General features: G+C 38.0%; 1 protein-coding gene across 1 annotated transcript in view; it reads left to right on the top strand.

Annotated features, from left to right (window-relative positions):
- DNAH6 (dynein axonemal heavy chain 6) overlaps window positions 1–25,079 on the top strand; it is a 174,208-nt gene that overhangs the window by 96,133 nt on the left and 52,996 nt on the right. Inside the window, exons 54-65 of the mRNA XM_042449592.1 lie at window positions 3,890–4,086; window positions 4,524–4,727; window positions 6,460–6,585; window positions 8,604–8,768; window positions 10,803–10,870; window positions 16,322–16,502; window positions 17,858–18,037; window positions 19,390–19,623; window positions 21,203–21,338; window positions 21,795–21,952; window positions 22,523–22,713; window positions 24,043–24,203. Coding sequence (XP_042305526.1) covers window positions 3,890–4,086; window positions 4,524–4,727; window positions 6,460–6,585; window positions 8,604–8,768; window positions 10,803–10,870; window positions 16,322–16,502; window positions 17,858–18,037; window positions 19,390–19,623; window positions 21,203–21,338; window positions 21,795–21,952; window positions 22,523–22,713; window positions 24,043–24,203 — 2,001 coding nt within the window. The remainder of the gene's footprint in view (window positions 1–3,889; window positions 4,087–4,523; window positions 4,728–6,459; window positions 6,586–8,603; window positions 8,769–10,802; window positions 10,871–16,321; window positions 16,503–17,857; window positions 18,038–19,389; window positions 19,624–21,202; window positions 21,339–21,794; window positions 21,953–22,522; window positions 22,714–24,042; window positions 24,204–25,079) is intronic.

The raw sequence follows: 25,079 nt of genomic DNA, 5'->3' as shown, positions 1-25,079 counted from the left end.
TTAGCAACCTCGGAAGGATGCCAGGCTGAGTCATCCCTGGAGCCCCTGGCTGGTATCGAACTCACACCCTTGTGATTATGAGTGAGTGGCTGCAGTACCGACATTTAACCACTGCACCACCAGAGTAGGCTGGAAATATACTGGAAGCCTTTTGTTATCATACTCTTATTAATAAGAAGATGAAAATCTGGCAAGCTTCTATCTCTGAAGTTGCGCATAACACAAAGTGTCAATTTTAAAAAGAAAAGCAGGGAGGAATCTTGGAGGATCTTTAAGACTAATGGATTTATTTTGGCATGAATTTTCATGACTTTCAAACCATTTCTTCATTTGCTCTGATGGAGTACAATGTTAAAGCCACAGGTATTTGAGCACTTACACAGTATAGGGGTGGTAGCCAATTGGCTCAAACATTGGAATCTTTGCTGTCAGGATATCAGAATATATGAGTTCAATTCTCAGACCATTTGCCATCAGTATTCCCATTTATGTGTGGTATACCACTAGCTTCCTGAGGAAACTACAGTTTACCCACAATCTCCTTGTAATTTGCCTACAGTGAGCAAGTGCCAGGAGAAGCAAGCTACAGTATATAGGGAGATGCAGTTATAGGTCAAGCCATTCCAGGTTGTACACAGATAATCGAGAACATTTACTGAAGTTAAAGGGAGGTGCAGTAGCAAAGTCTCAATGATTCTAGAATTCATCATGGGATGCTAGCAGTCATGAGGACTGAAGTCACAAGAGAAAGAGATGTACACTGTAAGCACGTCAGGAATCCAAATAAATTCACAAACGGGAAGTGCACAAAAGCCAGGGAGAACGAACAGTTGCAAACAAAAACTGCCAGTCGTTAGTGTGGAATTTATAGCCACCTGACCTTGAGATGCTAGGTGCTTGATCGCTCAGCATTTCTTATTTAAGAGGTTTTAGCTCCTTCACTGCTATTTCTTATCCTGATGACATTCAACAAATAATAGGAGTGTCTCCTCAGTGTCCCTCAACTAAAGCTAAGGTCAGGCGGACATTCTGCTAAAGTTCTTCATTCGCTGCCTCTGCCACTAGTTGCACAGACCTGGTCTCCATCTGAAGACCGAGGAATTGTTATATCTGACCTCTTTACATTGGATTCATCAGAATCTGTAGGGTGTGTTAAGATACCTCCAGTGAGACCACTCTACAGCAATACAGTCCGCCCTTCCCTTACACCGGGAATCCATTCCGGACTCCCCTGTGTAAAGGAAAAAACATGGATGCTCAAGCCCCATTCAAATGAATAGGGCTCGTGCCCGCGGCGGGAGCACATGGGGAGCACGCCACGGGAGTGCATTCCATTGTTCCCTTCCGGCGCGTGCCTCCCTTCCTTCCATCGCAGCTTCCAGTGTATGCCATCAAATTAAACTTGGAACAGTCCAGATAACAAATTCACTTTCTTGACACCATTATACAGCTACCCAATGGATATCTAAGGACCACACTATGTTGAAAGCCCTCTGATTGCTACATACTTGCAGGGTTACAGTTTTCTGCCTGAAAGCCACCACATCTATGGTTTTCAGCCAAGCCATCCAGTACAAAACTGCAAAACAGGAATTGAAAAGTCAAAGACTTTCTGAAGGATTTCTAAGGGCCCGCATAGACAAGCCAAAATAAAGCAGCTTTGGGTCACTTTGGAGGTATGCTGTTTAAATGACACAGGCATCTTAAGAGGCCAAAAGCTGTGCTCCAGTCCTTAGTGTGGCTTTAGTGCGGCTTCCGGCCTCTTAGGATGCATGCGTCATTTAAACAGCGTACCTACAAAATGACCTGAAGCAGCTTTATTTTGGCCTGTGTGTTAGGGCCCTAACTAAGCATTTCTGAAACTTGGATGCCCACCTAATAAGTATGGGGAGGGAGAAACAAATTTAACAAGGCAAGTCTGGTATCCAGGAACAATATGTTACAATACAGATCAAAAGCAGAAAATGACAGAGCACAACTATTTGTTATCTATATCTGAGACACATACAAATCTATAATCAATGAGCTACAGCCGATTGGAGAATAATACTGCCCTCTCACAGACTTCAGGTGGCAGTCCTTTACTAGTTTACAAACAGCCTCCAACCTTAAAAAACTGCTCACTTACAACTGCATATATAGCAAGGATGGTGATGTGCTACAAACCCAAATGCCAGCTCTGTGCCCACATCTAATGTAGCAGCAATATAACATAGCCTAATAATGTCAGCTACAATTTTAGAGGTGCATATACTTGCTCATTCTTCAATGTGATATATGCCATCATTTACAAGCAATGCCCTTCTGTGTGCTACATCAGACATACAGGATATCTATATGCAAGGAAGTAAGTGGATGCAAATCTGATTACAAATAGCAGCTTCAGTGACACTCTCCCAGAACACTCAGTCACTGATCTTCAAACAGCTTTCTACTTAAACAAAACAAAATAAAATAGGGAAGTTTTGCAGGAGCAATATCAGAATTGGGATATTTTCACAAATTCCAATCAATTAACAGAGATAATGGCTTCTTGGTATGCAACATATATCAATATGTAGGTTTTCAGCAAAGTGATACATGTATCAAAATAATACAAAATAGTTTTGTACTACGAGGGAAATTATTTTTGGGTAAGCAGAATGCATTGCTTTGAAACTCGAAGCCTAATAGGCCAGCTGCTTGTTAGACTTGTATAATTTTATACAGCTCTGTGAAGGTTATGACCAGTTTTACCAGGGGTAGGCAACCTTTTTGAGCCGGGGGCTGGGTTGCTGTCCCTCAGACAACTGGGGGGCCGAACTCAAAATGGTGCCCGGAGCGGTGCGGAAGCTGCGGCGGGGGCAGCAATCGGCGGCAGAACCGGGCTGGGGCCGGTCCCAAGGCCTCACCGGGCCGGATCCAGCCCGCGGGCCGTAGGTTGCCGACCCCTGAGTTTTACTTTCTGCATCTTTCTATATCCTGTATCATTCTGCTCTCATCCCCACATGAAGTACTGGTGGTTTTAATATTGTTCTCCATCTGCGATAATAAATTGAAATCCATGCAAGCTCATGGGAACATGAATCAGAAGTGCTGCTAGATTACTCACTTCCCACTTTTAAAATAAATTCTATCATCAACCAATACTCAATGCTATAGGCTATATTTCAGAGGAAGGAACTGGCAAAACCTCCTCTGAGTATTTCTTGCCTAAGAAAGCCTTATGAAAAATCCATGGATCACCATAAATTGACCAATGACTTAAAGGTACATAAACACATATCCCTCACTGTAGTTGATATTCCAAATGCATCAGATCATCCCGTTCTCTGTATTATCTCTCTCCCTGTCTTTGTGTGTGTTTGTTTTGAGAAGTATCATTACACAAGTAATGGATGCCTCCTTGCACAACATCTAAAATATTAGATATGATGGCATAATTTGTATTTACGATAGGTCATCAAGAGGATTCTTGATTCCAGAAATCTCTGCAGCTTCCAGGGACATATTAGAGAACAAAAATTTGAATGAAGTGGGAGAATGTAGTCAGGGAGGGTATCTAATGTTGTTTCCATTGTAAGTCTAGAGTGCTACCATATCTGTTATTTGAGGAACCTTAGGCTCAAGTAGCTTACTTTAGTTTGCAGAGGGAGTGAGAAATTGAAAGACATGATGGTGGTTTAAGAAACTAGGGTGGAAGTTGTGAACAACAAATTCACTTGCCATAATCAGATTATCTTAAGATAAATCCGATATGAAACGTTGCACTGTGGATGTTTTTGCACTTCTTAACTTTGGCTATGGAATCTTTTATTAACCAAAATGCAACAAAAGTAGGCTTAACACAAATGAATTATTGTTTTTAAATAAATCATGGCAGTGGTTTAGTAATTTTATCACTATTCAGCAAGGACCATGGCACTGACTCAAGCTCGTCTTAATCGAGCTGGAAAACTTACAGCGGCATTAGGAGATGAACAGGTCCGGTGGGAGGAGAGTATTTTGAATTTCGAGGCAGAGATTTCAAACATCACTGGAAATGTGTTCATAGCTTCAGCTTGTGTGGCCTATTATGGAGCTTTTACAGCACATTATAGACAGATGGTGAGTTTTTTTAAAAAAATCATTTCTCTATATGCTGCATTAAATCTATTGAGTCTGGGTTTTTTTTCATTGTAACAATGGTATACTATAAAGAAATATTTTTACATGTTATGGGAAAACTAACATCTCAAATAAATGTAAACTATTCTTTACATATTTGGAGAATTTGGACATTCTGCATAACATTATTGAAAAATCAGAAATCAGACCCTTCATATTTTTTTTCCAGTTGAAACAAGATATTGCCCCCTCTGTTCGCAGGCCATATAATACATTTCTCAAAATATGCTTTGATATCATTATAGATCAACCAGTAGTTTGACGGTTGGTAAGATTGCAGCTTCATACAATCTCCATTGTAGAGCTAATCAGTCAACCATTCTGAAATATTATAACAGAAATAACTCTTCCTTCTTTGTTTCTTCTGTTTATTTCAGTTAATAGATCTCTGGATCAAACAATGTCAGGATCTAGACATTCCTATAAGTTCTGATTTCAGCCTTATAAATATTTTGGGAGACCCCTATGAAATTCGGCAGTGGAACACTGATGGATTACCACGTGACTATGTTTCTACTGAAAATGGCATTCTTGTTACACGAGGGCGACGCTGGCCACTCATGATTGATCCCCAAGATCAGGTAAGAACTGATTTACAAGAACTGTGCTTTGTTTAGTTTTTAAATCATTTATTCACAGAAAACACACAAGTATACTACAATTATTACATGGTGTTTTCCAGAAACAAAGGAATGAAACAAACAATTTCAACAGTTTTTTCCACAGTGTAATTTTCTCTCCATACTGAAGTTTTCATCTGGTATTCATTCATCCCAAGTATTTTGAGAAATTATTCTTTAATGAAGTGAATGTGTGTTATTTTTGCAAAATTACAGAGCTTTTTGGTAAAAAAAAAATATAAATGCATTTCACACACACACAAAAACTGTTTACACAAACTTTCTAGTTTTGAAACAGTGGTATGTGGGGGTTTGTTTTTGGGGGGGGGAGCATGGCATGTTGTTTTTACCAAAACTGTTTGTAAGGGGAAAACATCTACATGCACACACACACTCCAGTTTTCATGCAATCCTTCCCTTGTTTCTATATTTAATACAAATATTATGGATATTATGCAAAAATCCTGCAGTTTTTCACAAGAAGCATGTGTTTCTAGAAAATGTGTGATTGTGTGAAAGTGTTTTTAACAGAAAACCAACATGTGGGAGGCTAACATCTGTCTCCCAGAGGGCCTTCTCTACTACTGCTCCTAAACTATGGAACGACCCGCCGGAGGAGATCCGTCACATTTCCACTCTGGCAGCTTTCAAGAAAGCACTCAAGACGGATCTCTTCTGGCAGGCCTTTCCAACTTAGTTACCCTCCCCAGATATAGAGATATTTGTCCCCTCCTCTGTCTATTTCCCCCCGCCAATGTTTCTACCTATTTTTTGTTTGTTCAATGTTTTTAATGTTTTTAATGTTTTAATATTATTACCGTTTAATTCTGTTTTAGTACTGGGAATGGGGGGTGGTGGTAGGTCTAGGGTTTGATTTTTTAACTCTATTGTAATTTGTTGTATTGTATTGTTGTAACCCACCCGGATTCTTCGTGATTGGGCGGGCTAGAAATAAATCTATTATTATTATTATTATTATTATTATTATTATTATTATTATTACACAATAAAAACCCGCTATTCTTCTGCCCAAAAACCATTTTTACATGCAGAATAGTTTCTTGAAAATCTTCAGGAGGTGCAAATGCCAGACAAAACTCACACAAAATTCTTCCCTCTGTGTTATTCTTCCCACTTGGGTTTTCTGAGTGTAAGGAAACTATTTTTACCGCCAGGAAATGAATAAATCAAATATTCTTTTTCAGCCTGCAGTATTGTAGAGTATTTTTTGGAAATAGTCTGGGTGACTATGGTTACTGATAGTCTCTACCTGATCTTTTTTCTTTGGAAATGAAATATCTTAGACTAGTTTGGTTTACATAAATTCTTAGTGTAAGATTTTATCTGGGCAACACAAAGGACCTGGAAATGTGCAAAAATTTCAGATCCAGATCTCTTCGCCAGACAGGATCTTACAAATGTAAGATGAGACTTGTGTAGAGGACACAAAGAGAAAATAGACTGACTTGATGGTAAAGTCACAGTGTCAGTATCATCACAATCCTAAAATTAAATGAAGAAGAAGAGTGTGCAAACTCTCAAATTAAGTGTTAGCTATGAACAAGAAACAAATAAAATATCATTGATCCCTGATATTTCTGAGAATTTGAATTTAAAAAAATATTCAAATGTTTTGTTTACTATTCTAAGATTTGACATTCACTATCATGCTTAACTATACTTTGATGCACAGGCAAACCGATGGATAAGAAACAAAGAAGCAAAAACTGGTTTAAAAATAATTAAGCTTACTGACTCTGGCTTCCTGCGCACTTTGGAGAATGCTATTCGTCTGGGTTTATCTGTTCTTCTTGAAGAGGTTTGGATTTAGTTTTATATTTGTTGTTCTTATAATTGTTAGACATGGTGTCTATAAATATCAGACACAGTTCCTACTCTCTGCTTGACTACCAAAAGACAATGATCTACAGATTCATCCTTGTTCTTCTTCATGGTCTCTGTCATTCATACATATGGGTTGTGGATATTTTTAATGAGCACAGTATTTGAGCAGGAGTCCTGGACCATCCCACTGTATATTTTCAGGCAGGGCTCCTGCCTTCCCCTCAGTGCCTTTTTTCCCAACAGTAATTTGCATGACATAAACAGGAACAGAAGAATCCAGGTGACAGTATCCTTCATCCACCTAAAAATTCTTAGGGCTGGCAGCTGAGTTGCCCTGTAGGAGCTAACAGCTGCCTCATTACTCCTGTCTCATCTTGAATTCTTTGGATTTATCTGGATCTTCGGGTGTGTGGGTTTTTTTTTACTGTATTTCTTTTAAAGTTAATTATTTAGGATTCAGGACTTTGGATTTTTATGCCATTTAACATTTCACAAAAAATAAAAAGATCAAGATTCCCCAGCAGGAGAAATAATTGAAAAGGATAAATACTGAATTATGATCCAACAGTCAGAGCTGATCAGAAAATATTCTTTGCCCTCTTTATCCCAGAAGATAACCCAAATTTCTTTCCATAAAAAACTTAAGACTGTTTTGAAACCTCCTCTGAATTAGAGTAATAAAAGGACAATAGAGAACTTTTTAAATCAGCACCTATAGTCCACTGTATGTTACTACAACAGTCTGAAAGATAGGTAAACTACCTGTTCTGAATGGGATTAATCTCTGGAGGATCAAGTCTGGGAGGATCTAGAATGAGCGTATTGAATCCATCTTTATCACTGAAGGAACAGGTACCTTTGTAGAGGCCCAGACAGCTTCTCAGTGACTGCCTCAGGCTCTGGAATTTCCTTTCTAGGGAAACAACAGTGGACCTCTCTTTGCTATATAAAATATTTTTATATAACAAAACTGCTTTTAAAATTATTTTTAATTGGGTGTTTCAAATTGTATTTAATGTTACAAATAATTTTATTGTTGATGATAATGTTGTGTGCTGCCGTTTCAACTTCTGATGACCATAAGGCCTAGGTGCTATCATGGGGATTTCTGGGGCCATGATTGTGTTACTCATCCAAGGTCACCTAGCGAGTTTCCATGGCCGAGCAGGGATTCAAACCCATCTCCAGGGCCGTAGTCCAATGCTCAGACCACTGCACCTCACTGACTTAGCTCTATTTTAATGTTAACTTTCAGTATGTTTTAACTGTATTGTATTGGTTTGAATTAATAAACCACTCTGAGTTTGATAACCTCAACTATAGCAGTGCATCCTGTAAGGGACTACCATTCTAGCTGGTTCAAAAGGATGAGGTTGATTTAGATGAAGACAAGGTATGTGGATGGTGGAAGAGAGAACGAATCAGTAGCCTAAGGACTATGTGTAATAAAGGAAGTGGCAAAATAAACAATAAATTGGGTGGGAAAAACATGATAATACTGTGTTATTGCAGCTATGTTTAGCTTTGTGTACTTGTTAAACTTTAAAGACATATAGGATTAGATTGAACAGGACTTTTTTGCATGTGTAAGATGTCTTCCACTCAGAAGGGCTGCTTTATATATTGTACTGGTGCACAAGAAAAATATGGAAGCTAAATCCAAAAATGTTCTTCCATTTGTACAACATAAGAACCTCTATAGAGCATGTATATTATAGAATTGTGGAAACTTTGCATAAACCTGTGCATATGTGTATGTGGAACAGTACTAGCAGCTGTTTTCCTTCTGCTCTTATTTCTTTGGATCCAAGCCATAGTCCTGTTAGTGCATAAATAAATGCTCATCACAATTCAATCAGCAAGTAATGAAGAGGCACGGGAGAATACTAGTCCATGATTTAATAGCATTGTAAGTATGCATGTGTGTGTGCCCACACTTTAACTTGTTTTTGCTAGTAATTTTCATCCCATCTCTTTTCCTCATTTTAATAGCTTAGAGAAACGCTTGATCCAGCTCTAGAACCCATTCTTCTGAAGCAAACTTTCGTTTCTGGTGGAAGATTGCTCATTCGTCTTGGTGATTCGGATATAGATTATGACAGGAACTTCAGGTTCTACATGACAACAAAAATGCCGAATCCACACTACTTGCCTGAGGTATAATTATACACTTAATGATATCTACATATATAGCTAGAACAGCAATAAATAAAGTTCATATCTATATACTTTTTCTTTTTTCTTAGGATGAAATCACAGTTGGAATAGTTCTTCCAGATTTTCCCAGACCTACTGAGATTTGAGGGGGTGTGTGTGTGTGTGATAAATGGGAGCCCTTCCCATTATCAGAGCCCTCTCCTCTGACAACAAAAGTTTAAATGTGGGATGAGATACAATTACTTTTTAATGAGGTGAAGTGACAGAGGTGATAGCAATTGCCCAAAAGGGTGATCAGATGTACAAACATTTGAGATGCTTCTGAGCAGAGGTTATAAAAAAGCCTGAAGCAGCAAATCTCTCTCTCTCCTTGTCTCTGGCTGTCTCTAATCACACCAGGAGATGAGCTGTAACAAGGGGGCTTGGGGGATGGATGCTCTGGTCAAGGCTGGACAAGGGATTCGAGACTCCCAGTTACTCCCTAAAGATCAAGGACAACAAATCCCATCTGATCTCTGAGTAGAATTAGAAGAGTATGGGCCAAAACAGTAGGCCCTGAAGGGGCAGCTTGATGCCGCCCCTTTGAACTCTGGGTTGGGGCCGCAGCAACCGCACGCCATACCCCCAACCTGGCTTTTTGCAGGCACAAAAAGAAGCGGCAAAATGACACTCCTTCTTAAGCCGGCAAAAAGCCGGCTTTTCTGCCACTGCCATGGCTTTGTAGCACTCCTGCAGTGTGTGACATATAAACGCCACCCCACCAGAGCACTGCAAACCTGCCTGATGTGTGGTTGGGTGGGCAGTGTGACACCACCTTGGGGGCATCATCATAGCACGCAGCATCTAAATGCCACACTCTGATGCCACCCCCAAGCCGGTGTAAAGAGGCTGTCTGTTTCACCCCTATATTAGCTGTTCATGTCAGGATTTTAAAAAGTTCTTTTTCCTGATTTGCCTGAAATTATTTGCTCTGTTTGTAATTTGTAATCAGTGCCTGAAGAACAAGATGGTTCTACATGTAGATAGATATCCTTTTGCTATAAAATTTCCTTCCTTAGAATAAAGGCCTTTTCTTTAAATGTACTTTGCACCTCTTTTCAAGTGCCTTAGCCCAGCCTAGCTCTTGCCTATAGTTGGCAAGGGAATAATAAATTTATTTCCCTTGTGCCAGTAGAATCCCAGCAACATCCCATCGTGTTGCTAAAGAGAAAGGATTCAAATCAATGGTGGAGGATGGAGGTGGAGAAAGTTAATTATTTAAGAAAGATGGTCTCAGTGGGACCCATCCAGATCAGGCAAAAGCAGCAGAGGGACCCAGAGAACCCTCACAACTCCACTATAAAAAATAAGAGAATTCAATACAGCTCATGGTTTTCAGAATTAATGAGAAAAATAACAGCAGTTGAAACTAGTAGGAACATTGTTAGTGCTCCTGTATGTCAAACACCATCAAATTACATTAGCTTGGTAGGTTTGGCACTGAGCTGAGAAGCATTAGCAGATTTTAACCTGGCTATTGTGAAGATTTTAGGTGTATTTTAAAGCAAACACACTTCAGTTCTACAAATACTTGCACTTGCCCTCTATCTCAAATGTACTTTTCAATTTTTATTTAGTTTTGTTGCTGAAAATAAGGACTTAAATCCAATTGCTCATTTTAACTGAAGCAGGCCCATTGAATCAAAAGGATATTAAAAATGCTGACTTCAACATTCAGCAGCAAGTTCAATAGGTCCACTTGGGGTGGATTTAGGCCAAGTAATTTTATTTTATAGTGAAGAAAATGTAGCCTTTAAAGTTTTTAATCCTCTCCATTTACTGATTCAGTGTCAGATAACACTGTCTCTCTTATCTCCTTTTTTTACAGTTTTGCTTATAAAAAAGTAATATAAAATGTCATTCTTTCTTATTTTGGAAGTTTATAATTTAGCTGCTCTTGAATAACTCTGCATTCATACATGAACCTTGAATTTCCTTTTCTTCCAAAATGTAAGTTGGTATTTAAGCCACTTTTTTCATGTGTTTCTCTTATAGGTGTGTATCAAAGTAACAATAATCAATTTCACTGTTACCAGATCTGGCTTGGAAGACCAACTGCTAAGGTATTGACCCCATTTTTTGATTTCATTACTTTAAAATGTAACCTTCCTCTCTTTTTAAGTTTTCTATAGCAAATGTAGGAGCCATGACTAAGAATAGCTGTTTCTAACATATGGATTTGTGGAGCTTCTTATGGCAATATGATTAGTAGTACATTCTGAATGGTCTAATTTTTAGTTTCATCTCTCTTATTTTCTGAGACATTACATACATCACTGTTGAATGGATTTTACATCACTATTCCTCTCTGGTCCCCCTCCTTGAGCCCAAGTCATAATTTTTTGACACAGAGACAACAGTTCTGTAGGTAAGCTCTGTGTTCAGTGGTTAAATCACAGAACCCATCACATGCTTTTGGTTGGCTGCTGCTGTTGTTATTTGCCATCATGTTGGTTTCAATCTATGATAACCTTATAAATGAGATATCTCCCAAGAGCCCCAGCTGTCAACAGCCTTGCATAGGTCTTGCAAATTCAGGGGTGTGGCTTCCTTGATAGAATCAATCCACTTATAATGGAGATTTTCACATGGGGACAGGATGGGAGCGGGTCACTCTCCTGTCCTTATCCCATCCATGACCACAATTGTGCGAAAGAAATTTGCACATGTCACGCTGATCCAGTCATAGTCCTGCCAGTGAAAATCTGGTAACAGTGAAATTAACAGGTTCTTCTGTTAATACAAAATGACAGGAAATGAGGGGATGATTCCACTTCACTCATGGGACAATGACAGGATCAGCGTGATGTCATATGAAAGTCTTTCGCACAATTGCTGTCATTTGATCGGGAAGATCGGGACAGGGATGTCCTTTTCTCCATCTGATAATCACCATAGTCTTCCCCTTTTCCTACTACCTTTCATTTTTCCCAGCATTATCATCTTTTCTAAAGAATCATGTCATCTCCTGGCAAGTCAAAAATAAGATAGTCTCAGTTTAGTCACAATGGCTTTTAGTGAGAGATCAGCCTCAATTTGTTCTAGGATCTATTTATTTGGAAGGTATATTTTTAGTAGTGTATGGTATCCATAAGCATAGTGCTTCAAATCTTTTCTTTTGAGATCTTTAACTTCTGTAGGAATTTATCTAGCTGGCTGGCTGCTACAGCCCAATCCTCCTCCACACCTCTGCTGTCCAGTTTTTATTGCAAAGATACAGTAACATTAATGGCTCAGAGATGCAGATGCTAGATACAGTTCTATATGACCTTTCCTTCTTCCATTGTGGAAAGAGAAATATAGAAGGTAGATTTGTTTTCAGGAGTATATGTGAAATCTGTTTCCTGTTTTAATTCAGAAAAGGGTGTACCTAAGCCATCAAAGGTTTGAGAAGCATTGCATTCATTCTTAAGATACAGTTTTCTAGATGTTATTCTTGGAAGCAGTTATATAACACATAATAATTTATGTATAATTTTATAGATGTTCACATTGTTATACCTAGGAGGTTAGATTTTCAAATCACTGATCTCATCAAATCTCAGTAGATGTTGGATGCTTGCTATTGGTGATTAAAGAAAACATTAAAGAAACATGACATGTTTGCCTACAGTCCTTCAGCTGTGGGACCATACAAGAATTAGGTGGGGAAATTAAACATTTAGTAGAAATAGATATAGTCTAGTGAAAATTGCTGCTGTTAGGAACAGTGGCTAAGTGATTCTGAGCCAGTGTCTTGAACTAGATTGTCCATGAACCATAATAACTGGAAAGAACACATCCATTTACATGAGAAGTTCTAACTTTATTTTTCTTAATGTGAAGTAATAAGTAGGCATCACGGAATGTGTTATTTGGTGTAAATTTTTTATTTAAAGGATATAGATGATTAGGTGAACAGTGAAACATTTGCAAATAATCCCCTGTCAATTGAGTGGTGAGTTATAAACCTACTTGGAATTTAAGACTTGAGTAAAATTAAGTCTTAGAAACAACCTAGTAAGCATTACAGATTACTTACCGTATATACTCGTCTATAAATTGAAAAATTTAAGCCTCAAAATGGGCTCAAAATCCTAGGTAGACGTATATAGTATGGTAATACTTCTCCGTAAGCCTTGGGGAAGCTGTGGAGAAGGGAGGGAGGAGAGAGAGGAGAGAAATTGGAGGTCTGTGTCCCCTTTTTGCAAGCCAACAGCCTTGGGGAAAGATGCCGAGAAGAAAGGGAAATCGGAGGTCTGTGTCCCCCTTTTTGTAAGCCATTAGCCTTGTGGAAAGTCGTGGGGAAGGGAGGGAAATTGGAGGTTTGTTTTCCCCTTTTTGTAAGTCATCAGCCTTGGGGAACACTGTGAGGAAAGGAGAGAAATCAGAACTCTGTGCCCCCCTTTTTGTAAGCCATTAGCCTTGGGGAAAGTGGTGGAGAAAAGGAGGAAATTGGAGGTTTGTGACCACATTTTGTATGCCCAGACTGTGATCCTTGGGAGAGGTCCAGAGAGGGAGAATGAGGGAGCGAAGTGATGCCAGCTGACTAGGCAGGAGTCTAATATTCTTTTTCTTTAATGTCTGTTGACTATCTTTCTCTCCTCTGTTAGTTTTTTGTTCCCTGCCTTGCCAGGTAGACACATTTTTCCCTTCACTCACAAATATTAAATTCCATTAAGAGTATTTAGAAATGGGGAGAAGTCATAAAAAGAGATGAGTTACAGACAATGATGTTGCCAAAGAGGACACAGCTTTGCATTCAAAGAAAAAGAAAAGCCAAACCTCACCAGATCTAGAAACCTGAGTCTAGCTCACTGACTGGCTCTCAGCAGATTGTGGGTCTAGAGATAGTAATATTGCTCCAAATCAAATGGCCTCTACCCAGCAATCTCAGAAATTAGAGGGGAAGAATTTTTGTTGCTTCAAGTGAGAGTGAGTTGGAGGGCTTGGTAGTACTTTCTCTTCCTCATAAACAGAAAACAGAAAGAGTAGAATGGCTGGCAGAGCATGAGGCACTTTAAAAGATGAGAAAATATTAACAATATTTTAATAATATTTTAAAACCTGAATTATTGCGTAGGACAGAGCCAGAGGGTCTTGATCCTAAACAGGAGAAAACATTGCCAGTTGCTTCAAGTCACCATGTTGGGAATGAAGGTTCCAAAACAGAGGATGGAGCACATGCAGACTAAAGCAAGTCAGAATGGTGATGTGAGCAGAGCTTCTGTACAGTTACTACAGATGACTGGCAGTTCAGAGCAACATCAGCAGAGAGGAATGGAATATTCCACGATCCTTGAGATACAACTTTCTGTCACAGTGTGTTTAAAAACACTTCTGACAAGCATGCCACCAGTTTCACAGTCAGCCATGCTGTATCAACAACAAAGTAATGTTGCAGCATCAGTGCATAAAAAGATGTACAAGTCATGATTAAAGAGCCTGTAAGCAAAGAAATTAATTCAATGTTAATGCCACACAATGTATTGCAGTTTAACTCAGTGGGGTCAGGCATCAAATAAACTGTAATGCATTTAACAAGTTACTTAATGGCAATGAATTTTAAAAACCTGATTCAACCATTTAATTTATTTAAAATAAACTGTAACAGTGATTTTCAAAAATTGATGAATTCAATATCAAACAGAAGATAGGAAAGAGTGCAAGAACAAATAAATCACTGGAAACAAACAAACAGGAAGAACAAGAGTAATACGGGCCAGAAAAGGAAGTTATCAAGAAAAAGAAATTAATAAAAGAAAAAATGCACACTAAATAAATAAATAAAAACACATAGGTGATGATGGAGCTTTTTCAGAGTCAGAAATGGAGGATGCCATAGAGGAAAAGAAAGAAAAACATCATTTACAAAATAGCAATGAAGAGGAGGATGATTCAAGAAACACTGATGAATATAGAAATTATTCTACATAGGCTATTTGCACAGGAGAAATATAAGAGCCTGTTGAAAAGAGTAATCCAAACATTGAGCTAAGAGCTGGGTCAAATGCATCACAGATTGATAAAGAAGGAAGCAATGACTATAGAATGGCATCAATTTTTAAAAGACCATTGCCAAAATCAGTAGAAATTTTATTGACATGTGTTTAGGGAGGTGATAGACTTAGAGTGAAATACCATATCTTGTCCAGCGCAAGATACCATTGGTAATACATTGGTAATTTCCTCTTAGATTCTGGGAGACCATATATTTGTTTCTTTTTCTCCATGTTTTTTCCTCCCTGGGTCATTTGTATGAGGTATCCCAAATTTCGAGCCCATTTAATTATGGGATCTTTTATAACTTTTTCTTCTAATTCCATTCTTAGTAAACTCTTATACAGGTTTGTAGTAATTCCCTTCATTTCCACACACAGTATCTTTTCAACTTCTGATTTCTTTGCTTCAAATTCCAGAATTTTTAGATAAACTTTATATCTCTCATAAATTTGTCTGTAGGAGTATCACTGAATCTTGAATCCTCCTTTGTTTAATTCCTCCTGAGATTTCATCAAGTATTTTCCATCTTGCTTTTTGGAAAGATCCTCATAAGTAAACCACTTTTCCCCTAGTGTCCTCTATTTTCTGTGGAAGGCTTCCTGTGGTGATATTCAAAGTGGAGTTTTGGAAATTATCCTGGATTTATGCTTTCCTCCCCATACTCTAAGCAAGGCCTTTTGAACACAATTATTATTAAACACTTGGTTTATCTTATCTCTCTCAAATCCTAAGTAGGCATGCCAGCCATATCTTAGACCTATGCCTTCAAGTTTTAACAGTGTTCTGTTTTCTAGAATTAACCATTCTTTTATCCAGGAAAGACAACATGCCTCATAATACATTTTTTTAACTCTTAGGCCTCCTCTTTCTTTGGCATCTTGTAGTGTCTTTAATGGTTTTTTTCAGCTTCTGTCATCTCCAAAAGAATGCAGAGAGATTTCTCTGCTATCCCTTAAATGGTAAATCCATTGTAAATATGGGAATCATTTGGGACAGAAATATTTTGGGTAATACTGTCATCTTAATGGTCTATAAATCTGTGAATAGCTATCACCTCCTTGGGGATAAATAAACAAAAAGAATTTAGTGTGACTGATCTTTCTGCACAATGATGCATTTATCTGTATACTTTTTATATCTTTGTATGTCTTATTCTCTCCTCCTTTCCTAGTCACTGTGTGTGCCATTTCCCTTCCCAATCAGTTTTCTGGGATTCCCTCCCATCACCAGTGAGCATTTTTGCCCATGTTAAGTTCTTGTTGAGTATTTTGGTCTTCCCTCCACCTGTTAGGTTCCTCCTCCCTTGAAGATCTTTTTAATTCATAAAAATCTCAGCACTTTCTCAAGCCTTCTGATGTCTTCTTTTTTGCAGCTGTTGTGGCTTTGGCTAAATAAACAAAGGCACTCTTACCTAAAGCTAGGAAATAAACTCTAAGAGTTTTAGTTGGTAAATGGAATAAAAAGTTGAGGCATTAAAGATACATTACATGTGGTATTCATCTTGTCAGCTAAACATTTCCTTTTTGTTCTAGTGATGTTGTGCGACTAGAGAGGCCTGAACTAGAGGATCAAAGAAACCAGCTTATTGTGAGAATAAATGCTGATAAGAATCAGCTGAAAGCCATTGAAGACAAAATTCTAAAAATGCTTTTCACATCAGAAGGGAATATTTTGGACAAGGAAGAACTCATCAACACTCTTCAAGAATCAAAGGTAGGGGGCACTTTGTATACATAAGGTTCTATCTCAATGTAATCTTAGCCCTATTGTTTAGGTTAGGCCCACTGACATATGTGGGATAAATTAGCTTAAACCAACAAGCCATAATTATATCTGGGTCCAGCTGATATTGCTATGATTATAACATTGACTATAGACTTGGGACCCTATGAAATATTTTTAAAGATGTACATACTGATTTTGAGTTTTGTGCTCACAGTGAGGGATGTGCAGAGATGGATTTACTATCCTCAAAGTCATTGCAAGATTATAAACCATATCATTATGAATTTTGCACTGATATAATTACAGATACTGCACACAGATGCAGATATGAGTCTGAATAATATAGAATTTCAGTCTCTACTGAAATTCACAAGCTGCTAGCACTTAATGCAATGAGCCCAATTTACAACTACAGTTTTATATCTAAAAGTTTTCAGATAATAATCTTTCCCATCATTATGTGATGTTAACTCCTAACACTTCAATTTGCAAGTCACAACATCTCCACCTATAAATTATGCTTGCTATGTTTTCCTCTGTCACTTAAAATGTCAGTTCCCAGCTAGGCTGAAGATGATAAAGAAGATACATATCATGCAATCTATCAGTTGTTCTACTAATTATCAAACTGAGGGAAGATCTGGTTGTTACAATGTTCAGCATCAGATAAAGTCTCAACAAGGCCAGCTTCAACATTGTGAAAACATGACGTGTAGTTTTCAGCAGATTATGAAAATGCAGAAATGGTATCAGCTCTTGCTCATAATAATATTGAGATACAGTATGATACATAACTTGTTCTTTCAGTAAAAGGTTGTAAAACCAGAAAATAAAATAAATCTCTTTGTAAAGGTTTGCTGATTCAGGCTGTATCATAATCTCATCAGTAATCATTTTATTAATCTATTAAATTTACAAATAAGTTAGATTTTTTAAAGTATACAAGTTTAAATAAAGTTTAATTTGGTAAAGTACCTGTTGCTGCTGTAATAACTCATTCATTTTTATTTATTGATTCTGTAGAGTGGTTTTGAACACATTAACAGAATCTTGTGATTTTCTGGGATAAATGTATTGTTAAAGAGGCTACTCTTTATTTCTGTGCTATAATTAATGACATTGTTAACTTCAAAAACCACAGCATGTTTTTATTGTGTTTCTTATCTTGTAGTTCACTATAACCATTTTCATAAAATGGTGATTATACGTCCGTGAAATATGCTGCAAAACATTGAAAATTGGTTATATGTTTGTGCTTGTTCAGAGATTTATTGTGAAAAATTTGTTCTGTGTTTTCAAGGTACTCAGTTTCGTATGTGATGATCTGAAATTTATGTTCCTAGATTACATCTGCTGCCATTAAAGTAAGGCTTGTAGAAGCAGAAACCACGGAAGAAAAAATAAATGTAGCTCGTGAAAAATACCGTCCTGTTGCCACTCGAGGATCAGTTATGTATTTTGTGATTGCAAGCCTGTCGGAGATTGATCCAATGTATCAATTTTCTTTAAAATATTTCAAACAGGTTTGGCTTGTTGATTCTTCCTCTCAGTTTCTCTCTTTCTACCACCTCTGCTCCTTTCTTTTGAGCCATTTCAAGTAGCAAATAATCATATATTCGTAAGACTGCAACCTTTTTATAGTCAAAGCTTGGGAAAGAGTTTGGTTGTAGTTGGGGGATTCTGGAAGGTATAGTCCAAAAAGTGACTTTTCCAAGCTCTATGAGAAATCAATATTAGGGATTCAAAGAGCTACTTAAAACAAGCAATTAACATTTTATTTTTTCCTTCCCCTCTCAGGTCTAGAAAGTATCACCCCTATCCCTGTCACCTCATCCCACAATTCGTGCCTTATCATGAATTGTCTGTGATCTCCCATTCAGTTTAAGAAATGATTCACTATGTGTCATGAGTGACTGTTGTTTAAGAGCTCAAGGACAGAACTTTGTTATACAGTTTCTTGGATCCTGGCCATTGGACTCTGCATTTACATAGTGTCTGAAGGACTTCTGCCATATCATATAAATAAGTGCACATTAGAACTCTGCCAATAGGAATGTTAACCTTTTAGTTTTGAGAAGTCTATGAATACTCCTAGTTTATTTAAGTGTTGCAGGAACACTTAATCCAAATTGAACATTACTTATATTATTTGAAGAAGAAGTAATCAATTTCATTTCAGGCTTTACAGTTAACAAATGTGAGATATTAGCAATTTCTTTAGAAGAGTTCCAAATATAGATTGAGCACAGTCTTGCATTGCCTGTCCATAGGCCAGTAGAAACATCACTGGAGGCTTAGTTATTCAAAGTGAGGGTAATAATTCCTGTATCACATTTGCCCCACTCTGGATAGGCAGCGGCAGAAAACATGGGCAGGTTAGCATATACCTTCTGCATGGTTACATCCACTCCATTTTAGCAGCTTTCAGCTGCCCACACTAGTTGCGACAGAGGCTGCTGTTGTAACATTAGGCATTGGGAGGCTCTTCCCTAAACAAGTAGATGTCTTGTGTAATTTAAAAGTGGGGTCTGTCAGGATTTTAAATCTTGAGGGCATCTTACACAAGAGAAACAGGCTAATAGCTACAGGTATTCACACTTGAATGTGTGAAGATCATCGGTGCCATTGATAAGGAGGCAGCGCTGGCATTCCCATTTCCACTCTCTTTCTTGCAGTTCTAATTAATGGGAAACTGAATGTGAATATCCCTAGGGGGCTCTGGTGTCTATTCAAGCACAATACTGTTCAGAGCGGTCAATTCAGATAATTAAGTTGTTTAATGTTGGGTGTTAAGAAATCAAGCAAGTGACATATATGTGTGAATCAGTCCAATGGTGTGCTAGTGGACCAACTAACCAAGGTCTTTTTCTTGTAGCTTTTTAATACAACTATTGAAACATCTGAAAAAAATGATGTTCTGGAACTGCGACTGGCTATACTCCTTAGTCAGACCCTCTATGCAACTTATACTAATATTTCCCGAGGCCTTTTTGAACAGCACAAACTCATCTACAGCTTTATGCTGTGTATTGAGATCATGCGACAGAAAGAAGAACTTACAGATGCTGAGTGGAATTTCTTCCTCCGTGGAGCTGCTGGTTTAGATAAGGTAAAGAGAGGGGAGGGAATCGAGAGTGTCAAGATTTCATATCTCTGTGGGTTTTTTGGTGATTGTGTAAAAAATGTTAGTATCTCAACTACAATTTAGAACCCAGTACTGTGCCCAGCCAAGTTATATAGGCTATTGTACCAATGAGTTGCCATGTTTGGGGAAAACAATTCAGTGGAGTAGAAGCTTTTCAGAAGCAGGTTATGAAGGACTGGACCAGTGTAGACTTTTTGACCAACAACAGTCTTCAAGTGACTTACAACAGAAAAGCAAAGAAGGCTCACTTTTAGAGATAGATGGATTTTTAAAATAATTTCTTCTTCATGGTCTTTGTGACTCACACAGGTGCTCCTTGATTCCTTTTCCATTTTAAATAGAATTAAAGAATTCTGAATTTGTTTTGAGTACCAAGACTGAGTAATGATCCTAGTCTTTGCATATGTAAATACACCCCTGGTTACAACAGGCTTCCTTCTCTTTAGCACTATGATTTAGGTGGTATAATGCTCTTACTGTGTTAAACAATTGGAAGATATACTGCTTATCTACTTCAGATTATCCAGAAATCTACCAGTGGTACCCATACTTTTTCAGGCTACCACCCCCTTTTTTTCTTGTGCAACAGCTATTTTTTAATATTATATCTGAGTGCAGCAGCCAGTTTGCCAGTGACTTCTATCTCAGCCGCACTCAGCTCACCACCATCTCCTCTGCCTCAGTCTGTCATGTGTGAATACCGCAGCATCAGTAACCAGACCTGTTCCTCTCTCTTGCCTGTGCTGACCTTACAGCAAAAAGAAGGCTGGCTGACCAGCTGCTCAGTTACTGTTCTCAGGTTGTTTGGGTGGAAAAGGAGCAGTGATGAGCAGCTGATCAAGCAGCAATCGAGAAGCTGGTTGAGCAAAGACTGAGAAGCCTCTTGCCTTACTGGCTTTTGCTGCAAGGCTAGTACAGGCAAGAGGCTTCTTGATTGCTGCCTGACCAGCTGTTTGGTTACTGTTCCTAAGATGAATGGGTGCAAAGGGAGAAGGTTCTCCCAAGTGAGGAAGGACTCTCAATCCTTTGCTGAGGCATAGAGAGGCACAGCTGGCTTCCCACTTTAAAGACTCTCAATTTGAAAGAGGTGAAGGACTCTTTCAAAGAATCGACCCCAGATGCTCCTCCCGCTCTTTCCCCAGAGAGTTCCCTTCTCCAAACAGCTTCAAGTTATCCCTGCACACAATATTGTTTCTCCTGCTGTTTCTTCTCTTGGCTTGTCCAACAAAAGAAAGCAGGGGCAGCAGTGCAACTCCAACCTGCCAGCCAAATCCCAGCAAAGTTCACAAAAGTTAAGCAGGATCCCAAATTCGAAAGCTCCTTTTTGCCACCACTTGATCACCACTGCCACATGCTCTATCCCCTCATCCCCATGGTCCTAAAGGCCACTTGTTCCCCCGTACACGAGTACTTTAACTGAAGGCTCCCTCTGCCATCTTCTTTTTCCTCACTGCCCCCCTGGATCTTTCCGCTGCCCACTGTTTAGACCTATACAATCCTTCTGCACATTATTTGACACAACCTGTCTTTCTTTATATAATAGAGCCGGCCTCCCAAACCTGAAATTCCATGGCTTGAAGAAAATACCTGGTTCATGTGTTGCGACTTAGAAGAAACACTTCCAAGTTTTGAGGGGATACAAGATGACCTGTTACATGAGCACATTGTCATTACATTGGGTAATATGATAAAAATTAAAAGGAATTGCAAAACGTTTTTCCTGCCATGCATTTACATATGAGAGGGTTTTATGATCTGTGATGCATTCTATCTTTTGGAGTCTTCATGTTATTGACTTTTATGTTCCGTTGTGGGTTTTTTTTAAAAAAATGTAGCTTGAATTTTGTATATGTCTGTTTAATGATTTCTCCAGCGTTGATAAGAAATAGTTGTTATACAGGATTTTTGTACTCCACATGATATCTCATGCAAATAATATTTATACAGGATATATTCTATTAAATTTAAGATGTTTCTAATATTATTGCTTGGGTATCTCTTTGGCAAAAAAAACCCTCAATTTCTGAAATCTCACATGTCTCTTAGAATGGACACTGGTCTGGTGCTATCTAAATAATAAGTTTCTTCTAGATGTTAAATGGAAAGGGCATTGAATTATAATACTCTTTTGTTAGGACAACTTGAAATGCGTGTCAACCCAGAGGAATGGGAAGGTTATAAGTCAGAAGCTGAAAAAAGCAAAAGAAAAGATGTCATGGAAGACATTCCTTGGAATGTTAGGTTGACCATGTTTCAGAAATTAATTGCAGTGAAATGTTTCATGGAAGAAAAGGTAAGCTTTCTACCAACAACTACAGCCCTGCCCACAGTTATCTCAGGAAGAAGCTGCAGCATAGACAGAGTGTCCGTCCCATCAGTAATACAGATATTTAGAAATAGAAGAACTAATCTACTTTGTTCATAATAATGTACAAAGATATGGACAAAAATGCCTGCATTTCAACTTGTATGTGTGACTGACCGATTGTGGTTATGATTCTAAAATAAAAACCACAGTAAGTTTTTTCCCCAGCATCAGCCATAACTGTCCCTGTCACCTTATTCAATGTATCTTGTGGGTCATTTAATCTTATTGCCACCTTATTCATTTTATCTTGTGGGTCAGTTAAGCTAGGATTATAATTATATAGCTTTTGTGCATATGGACAACAATTGTTAACTTGTTTCATTTAAAGAAGAGGGTGGAGCACTATAGATATTTTTGTTTATGCAGCGCTAAAACTAAAATATTGTATCAGTTGTGTTATAAATATAGTTACTATTTATACTAGATACAATCACATTTCTTTTTTTTCTAATATTCTTGCACTTAACTGTAAATTGGCTGTGTTACTGTTTATAGATTGTTACTGCACTTACTGAATTTGTAATTGAAAACCTTGGGAAGCAATTCATAGAGAATCCACCAGTTGATCTTGCAACTCTTTACCAAGATATGTCTCCTTCTACACCACTTGTGTTCATCTTAAGTACAGGCTCTGATCCCATGGGGGCATTCCAGCGATTTGCAAGGGAGAGAGACTATTCAGAACGGTATAAACTACGTATTTTCATTATATTTACTACTGGATACTGACTTCCATATGACATCTGGGTTGAATTTAAAAGGTTTACTTTTATCACTCTTTGACTTTCCAGCTTTCATCATTTGGACTTGTTCTTATTCTTTTTAAAATATGACAAAAACATGTGTTACTAATTTATGGTGTACTGATATATACCAAGCATGAGGACCTCATGCATCTGAGGATGTAGGCTGAAGTCTACAAAAGTTCATGCTACCAGATTCTTTCTTTCACTTAGTTTCAAAAGTGCTACAAGATCCTTTTGTATTCTGATATATAATGAACAACAGCATTGCTATTTAATGGTCATCTATGGCATGTCACCTGTACTTGTGTTATGCCAAGGGAAACACAGCTACCATATACAGAGACCCACTGGATGCTTAAACAACTTTCTGGTTTTGTTGCCTGCACAGCCAGTGTGGCATAGTGGTTTGAGTGCTGGACTAGGACTCTGGAGACCAGAGTTCAATTCCCTGCTTGGCCATGAAACCCATTGGGTGATATTGGGCACATGCTCTCAGCCTCAGGAGAAGGCAATGGCAGCACAATAACTTGTGTACTTGGAAGCGCACAACAATAGACCACATGCTGGCATAAGACAACAGGATTCCAGCCCAACACTGTTCCCACATGCTGATTTAAATGGGTGGTGAAAGGAGGCTTATTGTGGATTTTTTTTATTGTGTATGAGGACTACAACAGTCTCTTTAATTTGGTGAATTGCCAGATTTCAGGGTTCACAAAAGACTATGAAATTTTACGGATAACTTAGATTTCACTTTAATATTACCTTCACTTTAGACATTGCAACTTGTATCTTTCATGGGGTAATGACATGAAATCTATAACAGAATTATACTCTTTTTCAAAAAGTCAGTAGTATTTGAACAGAAGTTCACTTGACAATGAAAAGTCACATCTATAGCCTGAAGGATTTTCCACTGTAAAATTTCAAAGGTCTTCAGCTATTCCTATCACTGGAGGTAGCTTCTAGAAAAATGTCATACTAATCATTTCTTTTAAAATTAGAGGCAATGTTAACTTGGAATGTTGAATATATTTGGTTATAAAATACCAAGCTGATTTTCAGAAGAAGTGTACTCCAAAACAGCAATACATATGATTTTGACTTTAGTGGGGGTATGAATGTAAAACATATGTGAAGGTTGAGTTATTTTTATTTAGATGCCTTAATAATAGGTAACACTCTAGACATTAAGCATCAAAAATGTTTGAATAATGTATTACAAATATATGTAATGCAGCTACTAACAAAATATACTTTGACTTTCAGAGTGCAGTCAATTTCATTAGGACAAGGGCAAGGACCTATTGCAGAAAAAATGATCAAGGATGCAATGAACACAGGAAATTGGGTGTTTCTGCAGAACTGTCATCTAGCTGTTTCATGGATGTTACCAATGGAAGAGCTTATAAAAACTTTTACAGAGCCAAGTATATATTTTTCTTTCATTCTTGCATGTGGTAGAGCAATTTCAGAATTTACCTTTTTAAAGAAGGTCTTATCAGCATTATTGCATATGGATTTCAATATAGTTTGCCTAGGCTATCATGCTGACAGGAGGCAAGATTTGTATCAGGGACTTCCTAAATATTATGAGGAAGACATTTACACCATTCTTTCCATTCACAAGTAACAGCAGGAATGGAACTGGGTCTGTTATTTACATGAAAGAATCATATGGGGGAGCCAGAAGATGGTCGACCATCACCCCTTGCCTCATGCTCCGCTGCTTTTCTTTCAAACCAGCTCTAATACTTTATATGGCAATGGCAAAAATACATATCATATCTACTTTGCCCTTTACATCTGTGCTAGCTCCATTAATTCTTAGCTTTTTAACAGAAATAAAAATGTTTATTCAAGGAGCCTTGGTGTGCAGTGATTAAATGCCGGTACTGCCACAAAGTTGTCAGTTCGATTCCAGCCAGGGGCTCCATGGTTAACAGCCTGGCATCCTTCAAAGGTTGCTAAAATGAGCACCCAGCTTGTTGGGGGCAAATAACTTACACGTTTCAAACCACTTAAAGATGGCTTAGTTCACTATGAAGCATTATAGAAATGTAGCTGTTACTGCTATGTTAACTTTCAGTTGTATATGCTTAATAATTTTTGGCAGTTCCTAACCCAAACCTGCAATGTTATGTCTTGCTGCTGTGCCACTTTTTACATGGCATCATTCACTCTGTTTCTTTAAGCACCATCACTGTTTTAAAAATTATTCACTCCATATTAGAAGTTGTTCTACTGAACATATTGAAGTGGACTGAAGTCAGTAAGAGAACCAGTTGGTAAATAGTGCTCACGAT

The sequence above is a fragment of the Sceloporus undulatus genome, chromosome 2 (assembly GCF_019175285.1).
Source record: "Sceloporus undulatus isolate JIND9_A2432 ecotype Alabama chromosome 2, SceUnd_v1.1, whole genome shotgun sequence".
Taxonomy (NCBI): domain Eukaryota; kingdom Metazoa; phylum Chordata; class Lepidosauria; order Squamata; family Phrynosomatidae; genus Sceloporus; species Sceloporus undulatus.
Note: the sequence above shows the minus strand (reverse complement) of the source record. Positions and strands in the feature narration are given on the sequence as shown.